This window comes from Ambystoma mexicanum, chromosome 1q (assembly GCF_040938575.1).
Source record: "Ambystoma mexicanum isolate Mex_15411 chromosome 1q, UKY_AmexF1_1, whole genome shotgun sequence".
Lineage (NCBI taxonomy): Eukaryota > Metazoa > Chordata > Amphibia > Caudata > Ambystomatidae > Ambystoma > Ambystoma mexicanum.
In genome coordinates this window covers 898655398-898674111 of record NC_090922.1, presented here as the reverse complement: position 1 = coordinate 898674111, position 18714 = coordinate 898655398, and the positions used below count along the sequence as shown (strand labels likewise).

At 44.8% G+C, this 18714-nt stretch overlaps 1 protein-coding gene across 2 annotated transcripts in view; it reads right to left on the bottom strand.

Moving 5' to 3' along the window:
* The window catches only part of SNX7 (sorting nexin 7), a 305876-nt gene that overhangs the window by 200124 nt on the left and 87038 nt on the right, over positions 1–18714 (bottom strand). Inside the window, exons 2-4 of one of the 2 annotated variants that reach the window (XM_069641532.1) lie at positions 18116–18298; positions 16813–16923; positions 337–501 (exon numbers count right to left, since the gene is read on the bottom strand). In XM_069641532.1, coding sequence (XP_069497633.1) covers positions 337–501; positions 16813–16923; positions 18116–18298 — 459 coding nt within the window. The remainder of the gene's footprint in view (positions 1–336; positions 502–16812; positions 16924–18115; positions 18299–18714) is intronic. The other variant, XM_069641533.1, reaches the window with a different exon arrangement.

Here is an 18714-nt window from a genome sequence, read left to right as displayed (position 1 = left end):
AACGATTACTGTGCAGGTTCACAAAGGGGGATCACATTTATTTTGCAGTTCAAGAAAAGAGAAGAGTTGATTATGTGTCTGTTACCTGTTAACATTTCTTGGTAAAAGACGTAGGCACTGAAGTTGGGGGCATAGGTGAACTAGTGGGAGCAAGAGGAATACAAATCACATTGTCATTTCTTGTGGTGATGATATTCATTTTCTATTTACAATAAAACGTCGACATTTCTCTCTAACTCCATGAACAAATAAAAAAGTGAATGAAAGAAGACCGTGGTAATATTTCTACCAGTGTCTAGCAAGTAGCATCAGTACATCAAAATACGTTGTTCTTACCCATGCTTGCGCAGTAAGAAAAACCTTGAAATCTTCATTAAATGTTAAAGTTGGATGTTCAGCTATCCTGTTCAAAAACTTATGCAATGCCTTTTTGCGAGTTTCAATAAATTCATCATTAAATCGTTCCACCATTCCTTTCATTATAAACTTTTCAGGCAATGGCTGCAAGAAAAGAAGAATCAATCATTCTTACCTGCCAGAAAAGAAATGTGCAGCATAAACAGTGTTACTCTTTAGTTCTTTGAAATTCCAAAATCAGGAACTATTTCGATCATTGCTTTACAACCTATTCGACATACAAGGGTACAGTCCAAACATACTGCCCATCTCCCACCTGGCTTGACTTGTTCACCCATTGAAGTGGTGCTTGCACAGAAAAGGAAACAGTGGGGAAGGATCAGGCTGGCATGCTGTTTGTGTGCACATGTGCGTGTTTGTGATGGGCCAGACGTGTTTCATTCATGTCACTTCAGCTTTTGTGTGCCTAGGTGGCGTGCGCAATAGAAGAAGTGAAACCACTGAGACTATGTGCAAAATAAGTCTTGCAGAGATAGGGCATGAAGTAATGTGTCACAATAACAATACATAGGCATTGCTGCCCACCGTTCAACATGTAGCTGGGTCCATTCTTGGGGTGGGGGAGAGGGGATTTCTTGACCAAAATATCTTCTTTACATTGGGCGCTAGCATTTGTTACAGCCTATAATAAGAGTTCAATTTCTATCCCACATAAGCATGGTTTCTACTAATTTGCCCGGCTGACTGATTGGTAAGGAATTCATTTCTAGCCACATAGCAAAAGATGCATTCAACAAAATACTACCATTTTCATTCTCACTCACAGAAGTATACATCTGAGACTTTCGCAAGAATTACATCTTGATTCATCATTGTTAGGGTATTTAACCATCCAATAAAAGCTTCAGAAAATTGATAAACAGATTTGATGACAAACGGATTAGAATGAAGGTTCTGCGACCACAGCATGTTGCCAATTTTATAGGCTCCTCAGCACCTCCAAGCATATGCTTGTCACAACAAAATGAAATTGATTCCAGTTCCTCGTACCCTGGCCATATACAGTAATGAAGTACAGAAATGCACCTCTGGACTTTGACCAATATAATGAACGTTAGTCCCTCCCTGAGACTTACAGAACATCTTGCAAACCTGCATGCGATTCTAGTCAGAAATGTGTGCACGCCATTGTGAGCGAGGCCTCAAGCTTATCCAGACACACACAAACAACGACTGTGCACCTGAAAAGCCCAATATCCCTCAACATCACGTTGTCCAAGAAAACCAGTTTCTGTGTACGAGTCTCTCAACATCGCTGGATAGGTGGTCTCCATTTGGATGGTGACAGCCTTTACTGCCTGTAAGCAAGGATATCTCCAATGGCCCTAGCTCTGCAAAAAAGTACTGAGGTCAGGCATTGCTTCTACACAGTAAGAGAGTGGGGTATGGAATTGGTCATACATGGTAATGCACAGTCATTGCTACAAGCCACTTAGTACATCAAGGATAGAGATGCTAGAAATAGATATGACCAGGTTTATGAAGGGAAGCAAACAACTCAAAGATGAATTGTGAGGATGTGTACCAGAACCTGTAAACTTCTGAGTCCCTTCCTAATGGTAGACCTCTGCATATGGTACCGACTGCACTCAGTCCCATTACCAAGCATACAGTAGTCCAGATGCCCATTGACCCATGGAACCAGCTAAATGGATCAGTCACAAAGGGGTGGCAGTACCTGAAATCAAGTGCACAAGTAAGTGCCAGATGCAGAGACGGCTGCTACAAATTAAGGAGCTAAAAATGTACTTCTGGGACTGAATCCACAGGCTTTGCACATTGTAAAATCGGTACTGTGCCATGAACCTGCTACCCTAAAGGCGCAATTCACCATCAACATTTCCGCAGACCCTACCCAACTGTGTAAAGTACTACTTGTCAATCTAAATCACAACAAAATGACCAAGGAATTTGTTTGGAAATGGATAAGGCAAGATGTCATTTATTGCCAATAAATGGACAGCACCTCACTAGCATTCCACCCAAGCTAACCCAACACGACTCCAAAGCGCCCTCCCCTTATATTACCCCCCATGGTCTGGACCATGGCAATAAATGGCAATTTCACTATCCAATATCTACTGGGACTTAAACGAAACATAATAAGCACACAGGCATTTCATGTATTTAAATACATTCCCAAATCCTCCTCCGATATGGTCGTTTACTCATATGATCACTCATTATCACACGCCTTTATGGCACCATAACAAATTGGGTTAACCCCCCTTCCCCGCATGTGCCATCAATGTTCACCGAACCACCAGATATGTGGTTACATGCAGATAATCTAACTCAATTTCTTCAACCCCTCCACTAATTCACAATTCACCTGTTTCTCCTATCCACATGGAGTTCTATTCGATTCCTCCCCTAACTATGGTCCAAACCAGCTTTTCATTTGCACAGGAAAACCATCTACCACTAAAAGCATTACTCTTTACAATACATACAATCATCCTCATTGGTTTGCAACAATTTCCCCAAGGCTTTCTGTAACATCATATAGTTTCCAGCTGTACTTCTAGTAGGGAAAAGGAGGGGCCTAGGTCAGGGGGCGACTGAAGACGAGGCGAGCTGGAGCGTCCATTTTGTATTACCACGGCTCCTGAATGGAGACAGCTCCTCATCCAACACCTGATTACCTCAACGATTATAAGAGAAAATGCTGCGAGACATACTGTGGTGGCAATATAAGGCTGCTCAGACACTTTCTGATTTAATGCACTCAAAGCATCTCCTGCCATACATATTGTGGTTGTACAATGGGCCACTTCAAATGCCTGTTTCTCTCTATTGAACACCGTCTCCAACACCTGCATACTCTTTGTCACAACAGCTTCCTCTACTTCCTCTAAATCATGAAATCTATGTGGCATTAATTTGGGCCACCCCTTCAAAAACTCAAACTTTACCGTAATTCTCTCTGTAGCTGGCCAGAAAACAGTAAACTGCTTAGTACCTGTATGAACAGTGACTCACAGTGCTACTAATTCTACACAACCAATGTATTTATTTTCACAAGTGTAGGCAAGTATGAAAATATGCATACATTTATTCAGCGTTCTAAGCCAGTACGGAATTATAAGCTGAGAAACTACACAAAACAGCCATGAAGCAAAGCAGCCCATTTAGTGCAAAACATTGCATGCAGGCCCAACACAGCCTCCCATATACCTTTTAGTTAGGCTATAATGTACAGGGAAGCACACGTGTACTTTTAACCCAAATCAGCCGTAGTTTGAATCCGCTTTAGAAGTATCGAAGAGATGTTCAGAGTGATAAAATAAAGGAGTGCCGCCAGGTTACATTAGCCAAAAGCACATGAGAACTCCAGATTTAGTCAGCCTTTCTTTCTTAGAAAGAACCCTCCCCCACTTCCCAACACACACACACCCACCTACTTAGCCTGACACAGCTTTAGTTTGTGTCTGTTTAGAAAATGTATGGCCAGAGTGCTTATATTAATAAGTATACATTCATTGAATGCACCTCACGTAGGCTTAGAAAATCATTCTCGCAGCATGAGATTCTCCCCCTTCCGCACATGATAAATTCAGCACTCAAGAGCGTTCACTGAAAGGCACATTCCAAAGTTCGCAACATCTTACACAGTCACAGCGGAAAGCTCTCCCTGCAGTCTAGCTTGCTGTGGTGAGTCAAACAAATGCAACTTAACAAAAGCTACAAAAACACCAGATATCTGAAGAAAGACATTGCACATCGATTAGCCAAGATGACACAGGCTTTCCGAGTTGTCACAAGCTGTGTCTCAGCAAACTATAACAAAACTATATTTTCAGGCACAGTAACTGAAATACAACTTATGAGTTGGCAAGAGTGAGTGGCACAATGCAAAACAATATGATCACAGAGCTAGGGAAGACAAAGCACTGCATTGCCCCCTCCAGGACAAATTACAATTATAAAGTCTTCTGTGTCACAAATTCAATATCCAGAAGAGTTTACATTAGGAATCACAATTAATACAGCTTTTCATATTTTCACATCGAGCAAATGCACATGTAATGGGGATCCTTCAAAAAATCAAAACTCACACAAGTACCTCTGTCGAACACAAGAATTACTTGAGACCCTGCAACTAGTATAATGCAATCGCATCATTTGCAGATAATATTGAATTTGGCTACTTTCATGATAGATAATACGGAATGCGGCCATTTTCATGATAATGTACAAACATTTCTGCATATGCATATTAGCTCCCCTGCTGTAAGAGTATTTAGCATTATTTTTATGCAGCACCACTGCATGGGTTTGGTGCATTGCTATAATGCGGTACAGCAAGGCATGTGTTGCCAGTGTGACATGGACATGTAAATGAAAACAGGCTATTCAGTCAAAAACGATTTCTACATTTAAAATGCAAATAATTTTTTTCATAGTTAAAAGCATATTTTTTTTTCTCCACCTGAAATTCCTCTGTTGCAGGAGACACATTTGAGGATTAATGAACTAACCTTATTAGCAATACTAACGATTCTAACTCATTAATATTATAATAATGTGTTCTCCAGTGCAAAATGGGATGGAAAATGACAGGCTCTGAAAGTCATTTTAAACGCGCATCCAGATTTATTTTTCTTTGCTTCTATATGCGCTATGTCCACAGTATTTGTAGGAAGCAAAGACTCGAATAAGCAGGAAATCAGTTTGGTTACAGTTGCAATTGTATAAGCCAAGCCATTGTTAAAGAAAAGGAGGGTAGGACATGATAGAATTTCATTGGTTAAACTCGTTTGGCAGGCTGTAACAGAGCTTTGCTAATGAATCTCGGGGAAAAGGAGAAGACATTTTACATAGCTGGGAGAAAGACCTGGCTGGTGGCTGGGGATTTTCCCGATTGAAAAAGCGCATCCCAGTGCACTGCTGCAGAGACTGGGAATTCCAGTCAATAAGCCCCTTTTTGAGTGACGGCAGATGCTCGTCCTTGCTGGGGTGATTTAAGAAGAATTCATTGAACCACTTCCAGAAGGCGACCAGCCGACGAACTTCACATGCTGGACAGGCCTGGTAATTATATTACAGAGTGTGGGGGCAGTGTGTATGTGTGCGAAACTATTCAGTCAGCATGGAAGAGGGAACTCCAGTGTTTTATCAACAGGTTTAATGTTGTGAATTGAGTATGTTCTCGCCGCTCTCTTCTCATTTTGTTACAGATAAGGTTGTTATTGTGCAATTTCCATTTATTTCTGTAAAAAGAGTAAGATCGTGTTGAAATGCAATTTTTTATAATACACAAAAAATATCTGAAAGCAGACGGATAGTGCGTTTTATTTTTCTCTTTTATTTGTGCATCTACCATTACAGTACTGATAATATGGGGAGAGGTTTAGACAGTGCAATTGTCATTGTTAAGCTAGCTAAAAATAAGAATTAGCGGTAGCTGTGTGCATGATTCCATGTAGTATATAAGTGTATGTTTCTGAACGGAATATAATAATAATATAATGAGATAGACTGCTGCTGGAGGTACATGAGTCAGCAGAAAGAGAGGCCCTGGACATAGTTCACCGATGTAGATTAGTTGGTGATAAATACCGCATGTTAGCTCGCTGCCATAGACAAGACAGCGAGGACAGCCCATGGTGGCACTCCAATTGAAAATGTGGTGTTCCTGAAATGTAAGCCTGAGGCCTCTCTAGTGATCACACGAACAAACTAAGCAAAAATAAGGGGTTCTGGATATTGGGGCCACATATAAAACAAAGGAATTATGCTCACCAGAAATACCACCAATAACGCATACCAACATAATGTATATCACTAAATGTATCAGTGTGCTGAAATAATGTATGTATACTGTAGTACTATATACCAAATCTAATCTGAATGCAAAGAGTGATTAGTACTGAATTATTTTCATTTTGGCAGTAAGAAAATACCGCTAGGCCCCAAATCTATACAAAATACCCTACACTGCCAAAGATCACCGTTTTCAAACAGCAAAGTGCCTCATCACGAGTGGGTGGTATCCCGGCGTTAAATCCACTGGGATACTGCCCAATGCAAATAGCGTTACTGCAAATCAGCCCAACGCTATTATCGCCGGATCCAGAGTTGTGTTGGGACGGTAACTCCCCATTTATATTGTGTCCATTGGACTTACTGGGGCATTTTTGGTGCAATTACTCTGGTGCTAATAATGCTGAAAATGGGCGGAGAGTCGGCATATTCGCCGCCGGCTTGGAGCTGCGGATAAATCTGCCGATTTTCCACCCAACTCATAGTTGGGCGGAGCGATAATATGGGGGTAACAGCTTTACCACCACATATTTTCCGCCCAGCCCAACTTGTGATGCTGCCCAAAGTCTTGAAACGAAAGGACACACAGGACAAATTAACTCATGCATGTGAGTAACCTTCCCAGGAGTGAAATTACAAACTAAACTTATAAATACAGTTCATAATGACGAGAATAGAATGCTGGTGCCAATTGCTAAAGGTTCCTTGAGGAAGGAAATCAACTTATATTTTATTGTGTCATATGTAACCAAGCTGTTTGGTCTAATTGTTCACTCCACTTCCACTCACCCTGGAACAACCAATGGGAAATACCTTTTTACTGATACATGTGTCTAATGCTTCGATGAGAAGCCAGATGATATGATATGAGAAGTAATTTATAAACCACATGTACACAAGTGTTTCTAGGTGCCACAAGACAAGGGAGGGAAAACAGAGGGAGGATAAAACAATCGTACTAGGCCTTGTGTCACTAAGATCGTGCAAGTGTGATACACAAAAGTGCAGGGGCAATGCAGCGGGGAAGTGACAAGGGGAAGGAAGGTGGAAGTGCAATCAGGGCAACAATTATCTGAGTAAGTGCAGCCAGGGTAGCATGGCTCTGGGTAAGTGCAAGGTGGGAGGGGACTGTAGGGTTCCAGGTATAGCCCCTAATTGTGCGGTAGGCCTTGAGGCAGTGCAGGGGCTACTGGTCAAGGGGAAGCCTGGTACGAGTGAGACTGAGGGTAGCAAGGCAACCAGTCAGTGCAGCATACAGGTTGATCAGCAGGGGAGAGAGAAATCAGAAGCAAAAAGGAAGGTCTTGAGCTGCTTCTGGAACTTTAGGCGGTACAGCTCTAGTTTGAGAGGGGCAGCGAGGCCATTCCAGAGGGACGCACCTGCAAAGGAGTGAGATCTACCCCCCACTCTCTGCCTGGAGAAGCGTCTGACCCAAAGAGTTGGAGGTGGCTGAGCGAAGGGCTTGAGAAGGAAGGTGTTTAGGAAGAAAGAGTTAGATCTAATGTGCGCCCTGGCCCCAGAAAGCCTTGTGGATGATTCAGAGGGTCTTGAACTTGATTGTTGCAGCCATCAAAAGACAGATGGGAGATTTCAGGGTTGGAGAGATACGGTCCCTGGGCTTGAGGCCAAGGACAAGTCTTGCAGTCCTGTTCTGGATTATTTGCAGAGAGTAGAGTAAGGCAGATTGGGAAAGAGGCTGTGGCAGTAGTCCATCTTAGAGAGAACCAGGGCTGTGGGGACAGTGAGCTTCTGGTGGAAGAATACGTCTGAGGAGGTCCAGCTGGTAGTGGGCCTTCTTGGCAAGGTCTGTGATGTGAGGAGAGAAGACGAGAGTTTTAGCCTCACGGGAAGGCAAAGCAAGAGTGCCCAAGGAAGGTGGCCAGAAAGAGAGGGAAAGTGGGAGGAGAGGTCCCAATGAGAATGATCTCAGTCTTACTGGCATTAAGGCAGAGATCGTTGGAGCTGCACCACTCCCGAATCATGGATTGACAGTCGGGAATGAGCGAGAAAGGAGAGGAGTCTGAGGGTAGACTAAAGGAGAGCCGAGTGTCATGCACATAACACTGAAAGTTAGAGGAGAAGGTAGAGATAAGGTGGGCCAAAGGGGCCAAGTAGACATTGGGTGAGAGGTTAGACCCCTGGGGAACACCACATGTGAAGAGAAAAGTTGTGGAGAGAAAGGACCCAACTTTGAATGGGCGGGTTGGTGCAGGAGGTCAGCCAAGCCAGGGAATGATGCGTGATGCCCAGGTTCTCACAGAGAAGATTGATCAGGATGGCATGACTGACCGTGTCAAAAGCAGAGGATAGAATCGAGATTAGTGAGCAGATCTTCCCGGGTGTTCAGGAGAGCAGTTTCCGTGCCTCTGGATGCTCTGAGCCAGACTGATGGCCATGCAGAGAACCAACAGATTCAGTGTCAAGAGTAAGCTAGGAGATGGCCAGCTTTTACAGGAGTTTGCCCAGGAAAGGAGTGAAAGATATTGGGAGGGAGGTTGCCGGACAGGAAGGATCGGCCGAAGACTTTTTCAGGAGTCGGCGCACAAGGGCGTGCTTGAGGGGGGAGAGGAAAGTTCCAGTGGCAAAGGAGATATTGCAGAAATTGGCCAACGCTGGAGCAAGGGTGTCAATGTGGTCCTTGATGGTTCTGGAGGAGCAGGGGAGCACCTGCTTGCATGACAGTTTCATAGATCAGACTTGTCTAGAAACCTTGTCAGAACTGGTCAGAGAGAGAGGCGAGAGGAGGAGGAGAGGCGGCCAGACAGGGGCCAAGAGAGGTAGAGGGAGAGGAAGAGGAGAGAGGACAGGAGGTCCTGAGTTTTAGTGGTGAAGTGAGAAGCCAGAGTTGTACAGAGGGCCTGGGAGGGAACAGGAGTGGTGGAGACTGAAGAAGGATTGGCCAGCTCCTTGCAGATGTTAAGGAGTTCTGCTGTGTTGTTAGAGGCCACAGAGATGTATGTTTTGATGCCGGCTCTCTTCTTGGTCAGGACAGAGTCGGAATTGCCTTTTGAGCAGGTGGCAGGCCAGTTTGTGAAGAGGATGCATCCAATGTCCTCCACTTCCTCTCAGCCAGCATACACTTGTGTTTCAGGGTAGCGAGATCAGAGTCACACCATGAGTTGCATTTGGAGGTAGGCTTCAGACAGATTCTCATGACTGGGGCAAAGACATGAAGAGTGTTGGAGATGGAAAGATGCAGGTTAGAGAGGGCAGTGTCAGGGTGCGAGTCAGCAGCAGGCATAGGAGGAGCAGAGAAAGTAGCATCAAAGGCCTCCACTGACACGGGCTTCATGGGCCGAATGACCAAGAAGGTAGGTGGCAGTGCTGGGGTCAGCTTTGCCTGGGGGAACAGAGAGCTTCAGGTGAGAGGAGAGCAGAAAGTGGTCAGTCCAAGAGAGAGGAGTGATGAGATGGTTCGAGAGGGTGATGTCTGAGGAGATGAGACCATCCAAGGTGTGTCCCGCAAAGTGTGTTGAACCACAGGGTAGAATGGAAAGAGTGTCGCAGAGGTTGCAGAAGAGCCCATAGGAGGGATTAGATGCATCCAGATGGATGCTGAGGTCTCAGAGGAGGAGAAGTTGAGATATAGAGGCAAGAAGAGGAGAGGTCAGCCCACTTTGAGTGGAAGACGGCGACCTGGCCAAGTGGCCTGTAGATGGTGGCCACAGTCAGAGAGAGGGCAGGAGAGATAGATAGCCTTCAAACCAGACATTCAATGAAGGAGTAGGCCTGCATAGGAATGACAGAAGCATACACCCACTCCAGAAAGATCAGAGCTACTCCACCTCTGGGACGATTGGTTCTGGGTTTGGAGAGGATCTTGTAGCCATTGGGGAGGAGAGTGTCAAAACTCATGACAGCGCTGGTTGTGAACCATGCCTCGGTGAGAGACAGGACATCCAAGTTAAGTTCTTCAAGAGTTGTTGACAGCAGAGTGAGAGTTGAGAGTAGTGACTTGGAGCATGTTGCTACATTTGAAAGACATCTGTGGATGGGTACAAGCTTATGGTATGCCCTGCAGAGGTGGTAGAGGGGCCCGAGAGTGGGCGGTGGAGGTAGAAGGAGAAAGCAAAGTAGCCAGGAGGGTTCCAGAGAGGTGACAGAAGAAGGAGGTGGCAGACGAGCCATGGAGGAGCTGTTAAGAGTAGCAGGAGAAGGAAGGAAGTTGATAAGATGCGGGAGACGCCTATCAAAAAGGAGGAGATTGGGCTGAGGGCCCTGGACCAAGATGCTGCCATTCAGAAATACATTAATGATGGTCTTGGAGGAGTGGAAGGAGGCAAAGAGGACCTCCCACCGTGTGCCACCATTAATGGGAGAGGAAGAGAAAGGAGAGAGAACAGGGACCATATGAGCGGTCCATAGGTCTGGAGAGGGAATTACCAAGAGGATGTCGGTAGGAGTTTGTCTGGAGGAAGCACTGATGTAGGTATCAGCGATAGGGAGGCCTGGGTTGGAAACCAGGATGTCCTTCTAACTTCCTGGCTTAGTGAGAGGGATAGGATAGGAGATAGAGTAGAAGTTAGAGAAGATAGGGGAGATGGAAAGCCCCATTGAGGTTGCGAGGAGGAAGTAGGAACGCAAGAGAGGATGCGGGATGTGCAGAGGGGGAGGTCACAAAGTATGGAACACACAGAAGAGGCAGACAGGTCCCTCAACAGTACAAAGGGTACCCCCAGTGGGGTGGGGTCCTAGAGAGTGGGAGAGAGCCTAAAGGACACAGATGACAGTACAGCAGTAACCACAGTTAGGAAGGGGGGGCTAGAGTGGGTGAGAGCCTAAAGGACACGGGTCACAGTAAACAGTACCCACAGTTGGGAGGGGCCTAGAGAGTGGGAGAGAGCCTAAAGGACACAGATGACAGTACAGCAGTAACCACAGTTAGGAAGGGGGGGCTAGAGTGGGTGAGAGCCTAAAGGACACAGGTCACAGTAAACAGTAGCCACAGTTGGGAGGGGCCTAGAGAGTGGGAGAGAGCCTAAAGGACACAGATGACAGTACAGCAGTAACCACAGGTAGGGGGTCCCCTAGAGAGTGGGAGAGAGCCCAAAGGACACAAATCACAGTAGCCACAGTTGGGGCTGGGTGGAAACCTAGAGAACAACAATGATGGTTATAGTGGCCTTGTGACAATCCTATTGTGCAAGTACAAAGGTGATCAGTGCAGAGGGGGGCATAAAGAGGGGATGGAGGAGGGTGGCCAAGAGGGGGTAAGCAAGTACTGAGGGGCATCAATGAGAGCAAGTGGCAAGGGAAAAAAGGGCCAAGGGCAGATAAGTGTGATGGCCAGGATGGACCACATTTGGGCTTGTTAGGGGAACAGTGCCCAAGGGAAAGTGCTGGATAGGGAAGCTGGGGGAGACTGGTTAGGAGGTGGCCTGGTCCATGTATGGCTCAGAAGGCACCAGGTGCAGATGGACATTAGCACAGGAGGGGGAGAGAGAAGGGCAAGAAGTAAAGCAAAGTCATGGAGATGTTTCCGGAACTTAAGAAGATCCGGCTCAAGACTAGAGGGGCAGGGTGGCTGTTCCAGAGGGAGGAACGAAACGAGGAAAGGGATCTACCTCCCACTCTCTGCTTGGAGAAACATCTGACCCACGGAGAGTTTGATCTAGAGGACCGAAGAACTCTAGTAGGCAGGTATTTAGGGAGTGGAAGCTAGATGTATAGAGGTGACAGGCCCCAGACAGCCTTGTGGATGATCCAAAAGGGTCTTGAATATCACTGCACAATGAGCTAACTAGCCTGCCACTTGTTTATAATAGGCCAATGCAATTCAATCATGTATAGTGCAATGCTTACTAGCCAATCACCATAAAACGAGTTGTATGTGTTGCTTTTTGCTTTCTGAAAATATAATACAAGTATGAACTCACTCCTTTAGCATTTGAATGTCTGTCGGATAATTCCCTGCTTGACAGTCTATGGCAATACATGTTTTGCTCCTGTTTCTGGTGCATCTTATATTTTGGCTCTTTTAGATTATTTTATTGGCATCAGAGGGGACATGCCTTACACATTCATAGCAGCACACCAAGACCTTTGGCCTCTGGGGGCTAGTTACTGAGTAATGTACAGTAAAATTCCAAACAGATGGAACAGAACTGAAGTTAGGTAAATAAATGTGCCTTCTTTTTTTGTCTTCCGTCTTAACAACCTTCTCCCTACCAAACTGTAACCTGTTCCCTCAACTTCCCAGTATACTCCTTTTCCAACCGACACTATATGTCCCTCGCGTAGTTTACATAAAGATTGCAAAGGTGGGGGCTGCAAAAGCCACGACTCCCAATTTTAATAAACACTAAACCCCAAATCAGGCATCATCCCCGGGGCAGTGATCAGTTAGCGGGAGGGGTTGTTGGGTTGTTTGATTTCCCATTCTTCGAGATGCATCAGCCACTCCCAGTTAAATCCTGCCCAGGGTCCATACAGTATTCTACGGGCCAGCGCCTTTAGTCCTTTGATTGGTCCATGCGTTGTGAACGAAAACGCTTTATCCTCACAGTACCAGCTACTGTACTTTGACATTCCTCCATTGCCATAGACGTTCAGGTATCCCAAAGACATTCTTCAACGATCTTGGCCAACTATTATGTTGCACATCTTCTCAGTTCAATATCAATTGGGTGTTCAGATAATCTTGCACCTCTTCAGATGCCATGTCACACTCCAGGTTCCTTCCTTTGTCAAGTACTGCATCTATTAGTCTCTGAAGAGCACCAAACAGAGTGCCTATTACATGGAGCTCACCAATACATGCCTCACCCCTGGTAAGCTCTACCCCAGATATGAGCTCAGTGGCCCTCGACTCGACCCTCTATGTTTGGTCATTTCTATATACCCCAGGTTGCCCGTGCAGTAATAGGCCCACTGCACATTTTATCCAGTACTTCCCTTTCTTATTGTCACCCTTTGTGCAATTAAGGTAATGGAAAGCAAAGGAACAGTAAACAGAACTGTGGCTATATTCACATTTAACACCATATATCTATAGCCAAAACCATCCAGATTCGACACAGTGTTGTACCACAACCGTTGATTATATACTTGAGTATACTTCATAAACTCCCCTATGTCCATTTCTGGGGACTGTAAATGCTGAATCAGAGTACACATTTGATTGCATAAATTGTCTGAAAACTGGCACTGGGCAGCAGTAGAATTCAAGCACCTTCACTGAACTTGTACTTTTTCCCCATCCACTATCATTAGCAAATAACACTCCAAACATATAGGGCATTCCTTCCCTTTACCTACTACAGCACCAAAGGTCCTCCAATTAACACGACCCAGGCACCACCACTCTGTGCATAGCCATGGGAAAGTTTACAAAATCAGGAGCTATGCTTCCATTACATCCAAGCTCTCTCTGCGTTGTCAACCATGTGGTTCCTGTACAGTGTTTATACCAATAGATGAGTTTAGAAATCATTGCGTTTCTCCTCCTAGTAAAAGTAAAAAGAACAGTGACAGTAATACTCATCCAATTTGGTAGAGTCTCACAGGGAGATGTTACTACCCACCACAGGACATTTGTATGGCCGTGGTATAAATCCCAACCAAAGTTCCACCCCACATTCCGAGGCTTCATTTAGATCACAGGTTACCCCCTGCCAATGCATTATCCACCATTTCTTATACCAAGGCCAAGCCCTGACATCAGTCGAGTTCACGTTAGTCAGGTTTTTCATAGCTAATATAGTCTGCACAATAGAATCATGTTCTGCTATAACTACATTAGGGCAAGTCAGCGCAGATAGACAAATCAGCCAAGCAACAGAAACTACACTGCAGGGGCTACCACCCATTTGCGGAGATTCACATGCACCCAATTGGGGTGCTCCTGAATCTTTACAACTGAGTGTGAAGTGGGAAGTATGCGGTACGGCCACTTGCACCTGTGGGCTAGAGCCATCTTTTCTTGGTGAACCTTTATCAAGACACTGACACAGGGCAGTAAGGAATGGCCTAGAGATTCTGGTCCCATGGCAGAGCAGCTTGAACCGGATTGTAAATGAGATTGACAGAAGACATTAATGCCAACAATCGATCATCCGACAATTGCAAATTATCTGGTATAGTTTTCATCGGAGGTGCTACAGGCAATATCCTAGGTCTTCCATAAGGACTGAAGCCAGTTTTCTTATTAGGGGTACTTCTCATACTAAATAGAACCTGTAGGAGGGCTTCTGGCCACTTCAACCCTGTTTCCTGACACAGTTTGGCCAGTTTATTCTTCAAGACCCCATTTAAGTCTCTCTACTGCCCCTGCTGACTGAGGATGGTAGGGCAATGCAAATGATGTTGAATCTCCAATTTGGATAGCAGCGTTACTGACAAATTGGGGTCCTTGATCACCGTTAAAACATACAGGTATTCCAAACCTGGGTACAAATTCACAAATCAATATTTTTGCAACAATCACTGCATTTGCCTTCCTACAGGGGTAGGGTTACCTAGGTGCCCCTGCTCCATGCGTTCTTTGACTCCACGCCTTTGCGGTCCTGAGTAGGAGGAGGCTTACATTGTTCAACCAGAGACACAGCAGAGTGGGCCTGACAGGGTGAAGGACTCTCACCATGCAATCATCTGCCTGTCCCTATTTAATTCTGGGCCTAACCCTCTCCCTAAACTATTACACTAACCAGTACCTGGGATGTAGACGTTAGCCGAGGTCTCATACCCTCTTGAGTACACCTCCCTCTCTTTTTACTGGGAGCCAGTCCCTAAAGATTGGTATTTTGCTCAATTAATCTACGAATAAAAGAGAGAGAACTACAAAAAAAGAAATGTGTAATTACGAGACCAGTAAAAGCTACTACAAATACTACATACTCAGCTCAAAATCTCCATCCCATTTCAGCCTATCCCCTGAAAACATCCCATTTCAAATTGTCCATTACCTTGTACTGAACTGAACCCTCAGTTCCCTGTCGGCCAAGCTGGCACTCTCACCAGCCCCAATATCGCCCTCCAGAAACCATCTATGAAGATTTGAAAGTAGCTCTCCTAGCTTATTGTGTCTTGAGCAAAAAATATTCTGCATCACCAATTAAACAGACGGGTGCCATACCCCAGTTCCATCAGTCTCTCAATCTTGTCCATTAATCCCTATTCACAACTGTTTCCAAGTTGAAGCAATACAATTCCCTAGATAACAGGAGCACCATGTGACATACCTGGTGCTCGAAGGTCTCTGTTCACCTTCAACATTAAAACAGACCCTACCTGACAGGATAAAAAACTGATGTTCCTCTTTACGTCAAAGGACATTCTGAAGATAAACCTACCTGCCTCAACACCTAATTTACCTTCAATGAGATAGGTATAAATAACTAATATTGCTATGACTGTGAAAACACTGAGCGCTCGGTTAGCTGCAGTAAGGAGCAGAGCACACTCATGTGCTGGCGTTCACACGCAACACATGTTTTCCCTGGGCTTGGAGAGTGCATGCCCTATGGGCTAAGCAAGGCCAAACGAGTTTTGCTTCCCCAGTTTTGCATGGTCTTTTGGGCAAGCAAGTTGAGGAACTGGAGGCCCAATGGTGTGCATAGGGAGCTGTTGCACCTCCACAAGCATTAGGAGGCTATGGGTGTGAGTTGGAGGAGCTACATCACCAGCACACTTAACTAGGAAGGGATCATTGTCACTTCCCCCAGCTAACTTGTTACTGTATGTGGGTTGCACAGAAGACAGAGGGCCATGCAGGAAGCACATCTGCCAGTCCTGATGGGAATGGCAGTCCCAAGATGTCAGCAAAGTAAGGAAAGAAACAAACATACTTATTATAGAAGCATGTCAGGGGCTCTGTCTTTGTAGCTGCGTGTGGGAATGAGAGTGCAGTGTGTTGTGTGGTGATGTGTGTGACTGGGAGAATGGCAGCACACGGTTAATGGGCATGTATGCGCTTAAAGGCTGTCAGTTGTGCAGGAGAGCCGCTGATTGGGGAGGGCTACAGGGAGGAGAATGTATAGGCCACAGAAAATGTATGCACTTGTTTTCTTACACTGGCATATCAAAGCAAACAGGTTTAGAGTACTTAATTGGGGGACTGACTTACATTAGCAAAGCCAACAAGGGCATGGTTTTCAAATAGTGTAATTCATGGCATTATGGGCAAAGTAAATATGAGTAGGTTACATTGGCGATACAAGTGTCTACTGGCACAGCATGGAATTGGAATTTTTTCTTTACACTGGCAGACTACAGGCATATATTGTGTGCAAAGGCATCAAGAAAATGGGTTGGAAAATGCTCGTGTCCATCGTTGAAGTGATTTTTTTCATGTGCGACCCTACAAAACCGATTGTAAACCGTGGGTTCAAACACACTTCTTTAACAGAAAGCCTGCTGTAAAAAGCACCACTTTAAGCCATTATTTTAAAAAGTCTCCCCCATGTTAGAACTCTCCCAACCCATGTTGGTAGTGGTCTGTCGCATGTGCACCCTCATGGGAGCAGTTTATGCCCCTCCAATTTGAAAATTTACCAGCTGCCACTGATAACCGGCGTCATTACAATCAAATAAAAAAATTATTTCAATTTGACACATACGAAACTAATATTTATCCTTTACTTCATACAGAAATCTCTGACGATCGCTCATTTAACCACTAAGGTGTCTTACCGGTATAATTAATGTGGGGTGGCTTTCTTCAAGTTTGCTCTTTAACCAGAGAAAATCCTGGTAACGTCTTCGAACTTCATATTCACTGGAGTCAAATTCACCTCTAGTTGTCTACAAACGATTAAAAGAAGATTAATATAGACCAGCATGTAAAGGTATTGTTCTATTGCACAAAAGGGACTTGCACACACTGAAGTAAAGAAATGGAACCAATACGCAGCTTGTATAACTGGCACAATAGTGCAGTGCTAAGCAAGACAGAGCACTTGGTAAAAAGCTCTACCAGTACGATTCATTATGTGCCAACTTCCATCCGGAGTTCCAGTCTAAATCAAGCTTATCATGAAGTGTCTTGGCTCGCCCAAGTATGGACACAGCGATCTGCCATTCGAGAAGTAGAGGTTAGAACTGAGTGCCTTGAGTTCTGAGCTCCCTGCAAACCTTGGATCCACACGTTTCAAATGAGCTTTAAATCGCGAAGAACACATTACTTACCATCCCATGCTCTCTCTGAATCTTATCTTAGAAATCTCCACTAGGCACATGCCTGGTTTTGAAAACATTTCCCAGCCACCAGGCATTCCTGGCACCTATGGCTCCAGGTGTACTGTCTTGTGTGGTCTTTATGGCGAGGGCTGAAGCCAGTTTCCATGCACTTGGCGGCTAAGGAACCACAGAACATCAAGTGATTACAAGTACTTGTACAATGGTTACCCGGATGGCAGGGAAATGTGCAATATGTGGGAGGAAGCACTGTTGCATCAGAAAGAATGTTAACAAAATGTGTTCTTCTAATGGATTCCTTAGCTCCACAGACTGCTCTAGTTATAAAAACCCCTAGAGCAGTATACAACCTTGAGGAGGGAGGAAACAAACTATTCCAGTAGGGGCACTGCTTGGCCAAAGCTAGAATCCTCACCAGATATGAAAGCCAGGTAGAAATAGGTTTGGCCTATGTGTGTTGAGAAGTCAACATAACCTCCAGAAATCGATCCACAATAGGGACAACAAGCCTCAGTACGAACAAATGCAGAGATCCATAGACACTTCCTTTTTGCCCAGAATGCAGAATTCTAATGCAGGGAACAATCCACATGGGCAGGGTCTGTTTGTAACATTCCTTCCACAGTAAGGGCACAAGCAAAGACGGCAAAGTGCTAGGCACCCTTCCTGAAATCACTCGTCCAAGAGACATAGTAACAGAGCACTCTTAGGGTCCAGATGATGAAACTTTTACCTCGCCTTAGCTGGATGAGGTGGACCATATATTTATATCTGGTAAACACAAAGAAAATAAACTTACTTTGGTCACAACCTGGTAGGTGATGAAGGTCTCAATTGCAGTAATGTGGCTTTCTGGGTCGTCCACTGTAATGAAGAGATCACTGATGTCCGGCTCATCCTCAAACTTGTACTGATTTGTCATGGAAGAAGGTGATGTAGGGATCAACGAGCTAAACGAGTTCCCATCTGTAAGGGTGGTGTCCTATAGGGATAAACATGTGTCCATTTAATAAATGCAATGACAATATGCCAACAAAAATAACACACGGGGAACTATTATTTATGACATACGAGAACGTTTTCATTTTTTCTTAATGTGAAGAACGTAGGCAAGAAAACTAGAAAGAAAGCACTGAAGTTCGCCAGTCACGAACTACTTGCCTGGAAGTGTCTACGTGTGTACACTTTTTCTTCTGCATCGTAGTTGTTCCACAATCTTGTGAAATACATCGATAGTATTGTCAACCGTTAGTACTGGGCGAAATAAAAACATAGGTTTGATGTGGGATCCCAGATTTGCTATAAAGTTCATATAAAGCACATTAAATGTTTGTTGCAGACTGGCATCATCCAATATATCCATTTTCCTTAGATCCATCAAACATGGACTATTTCTCA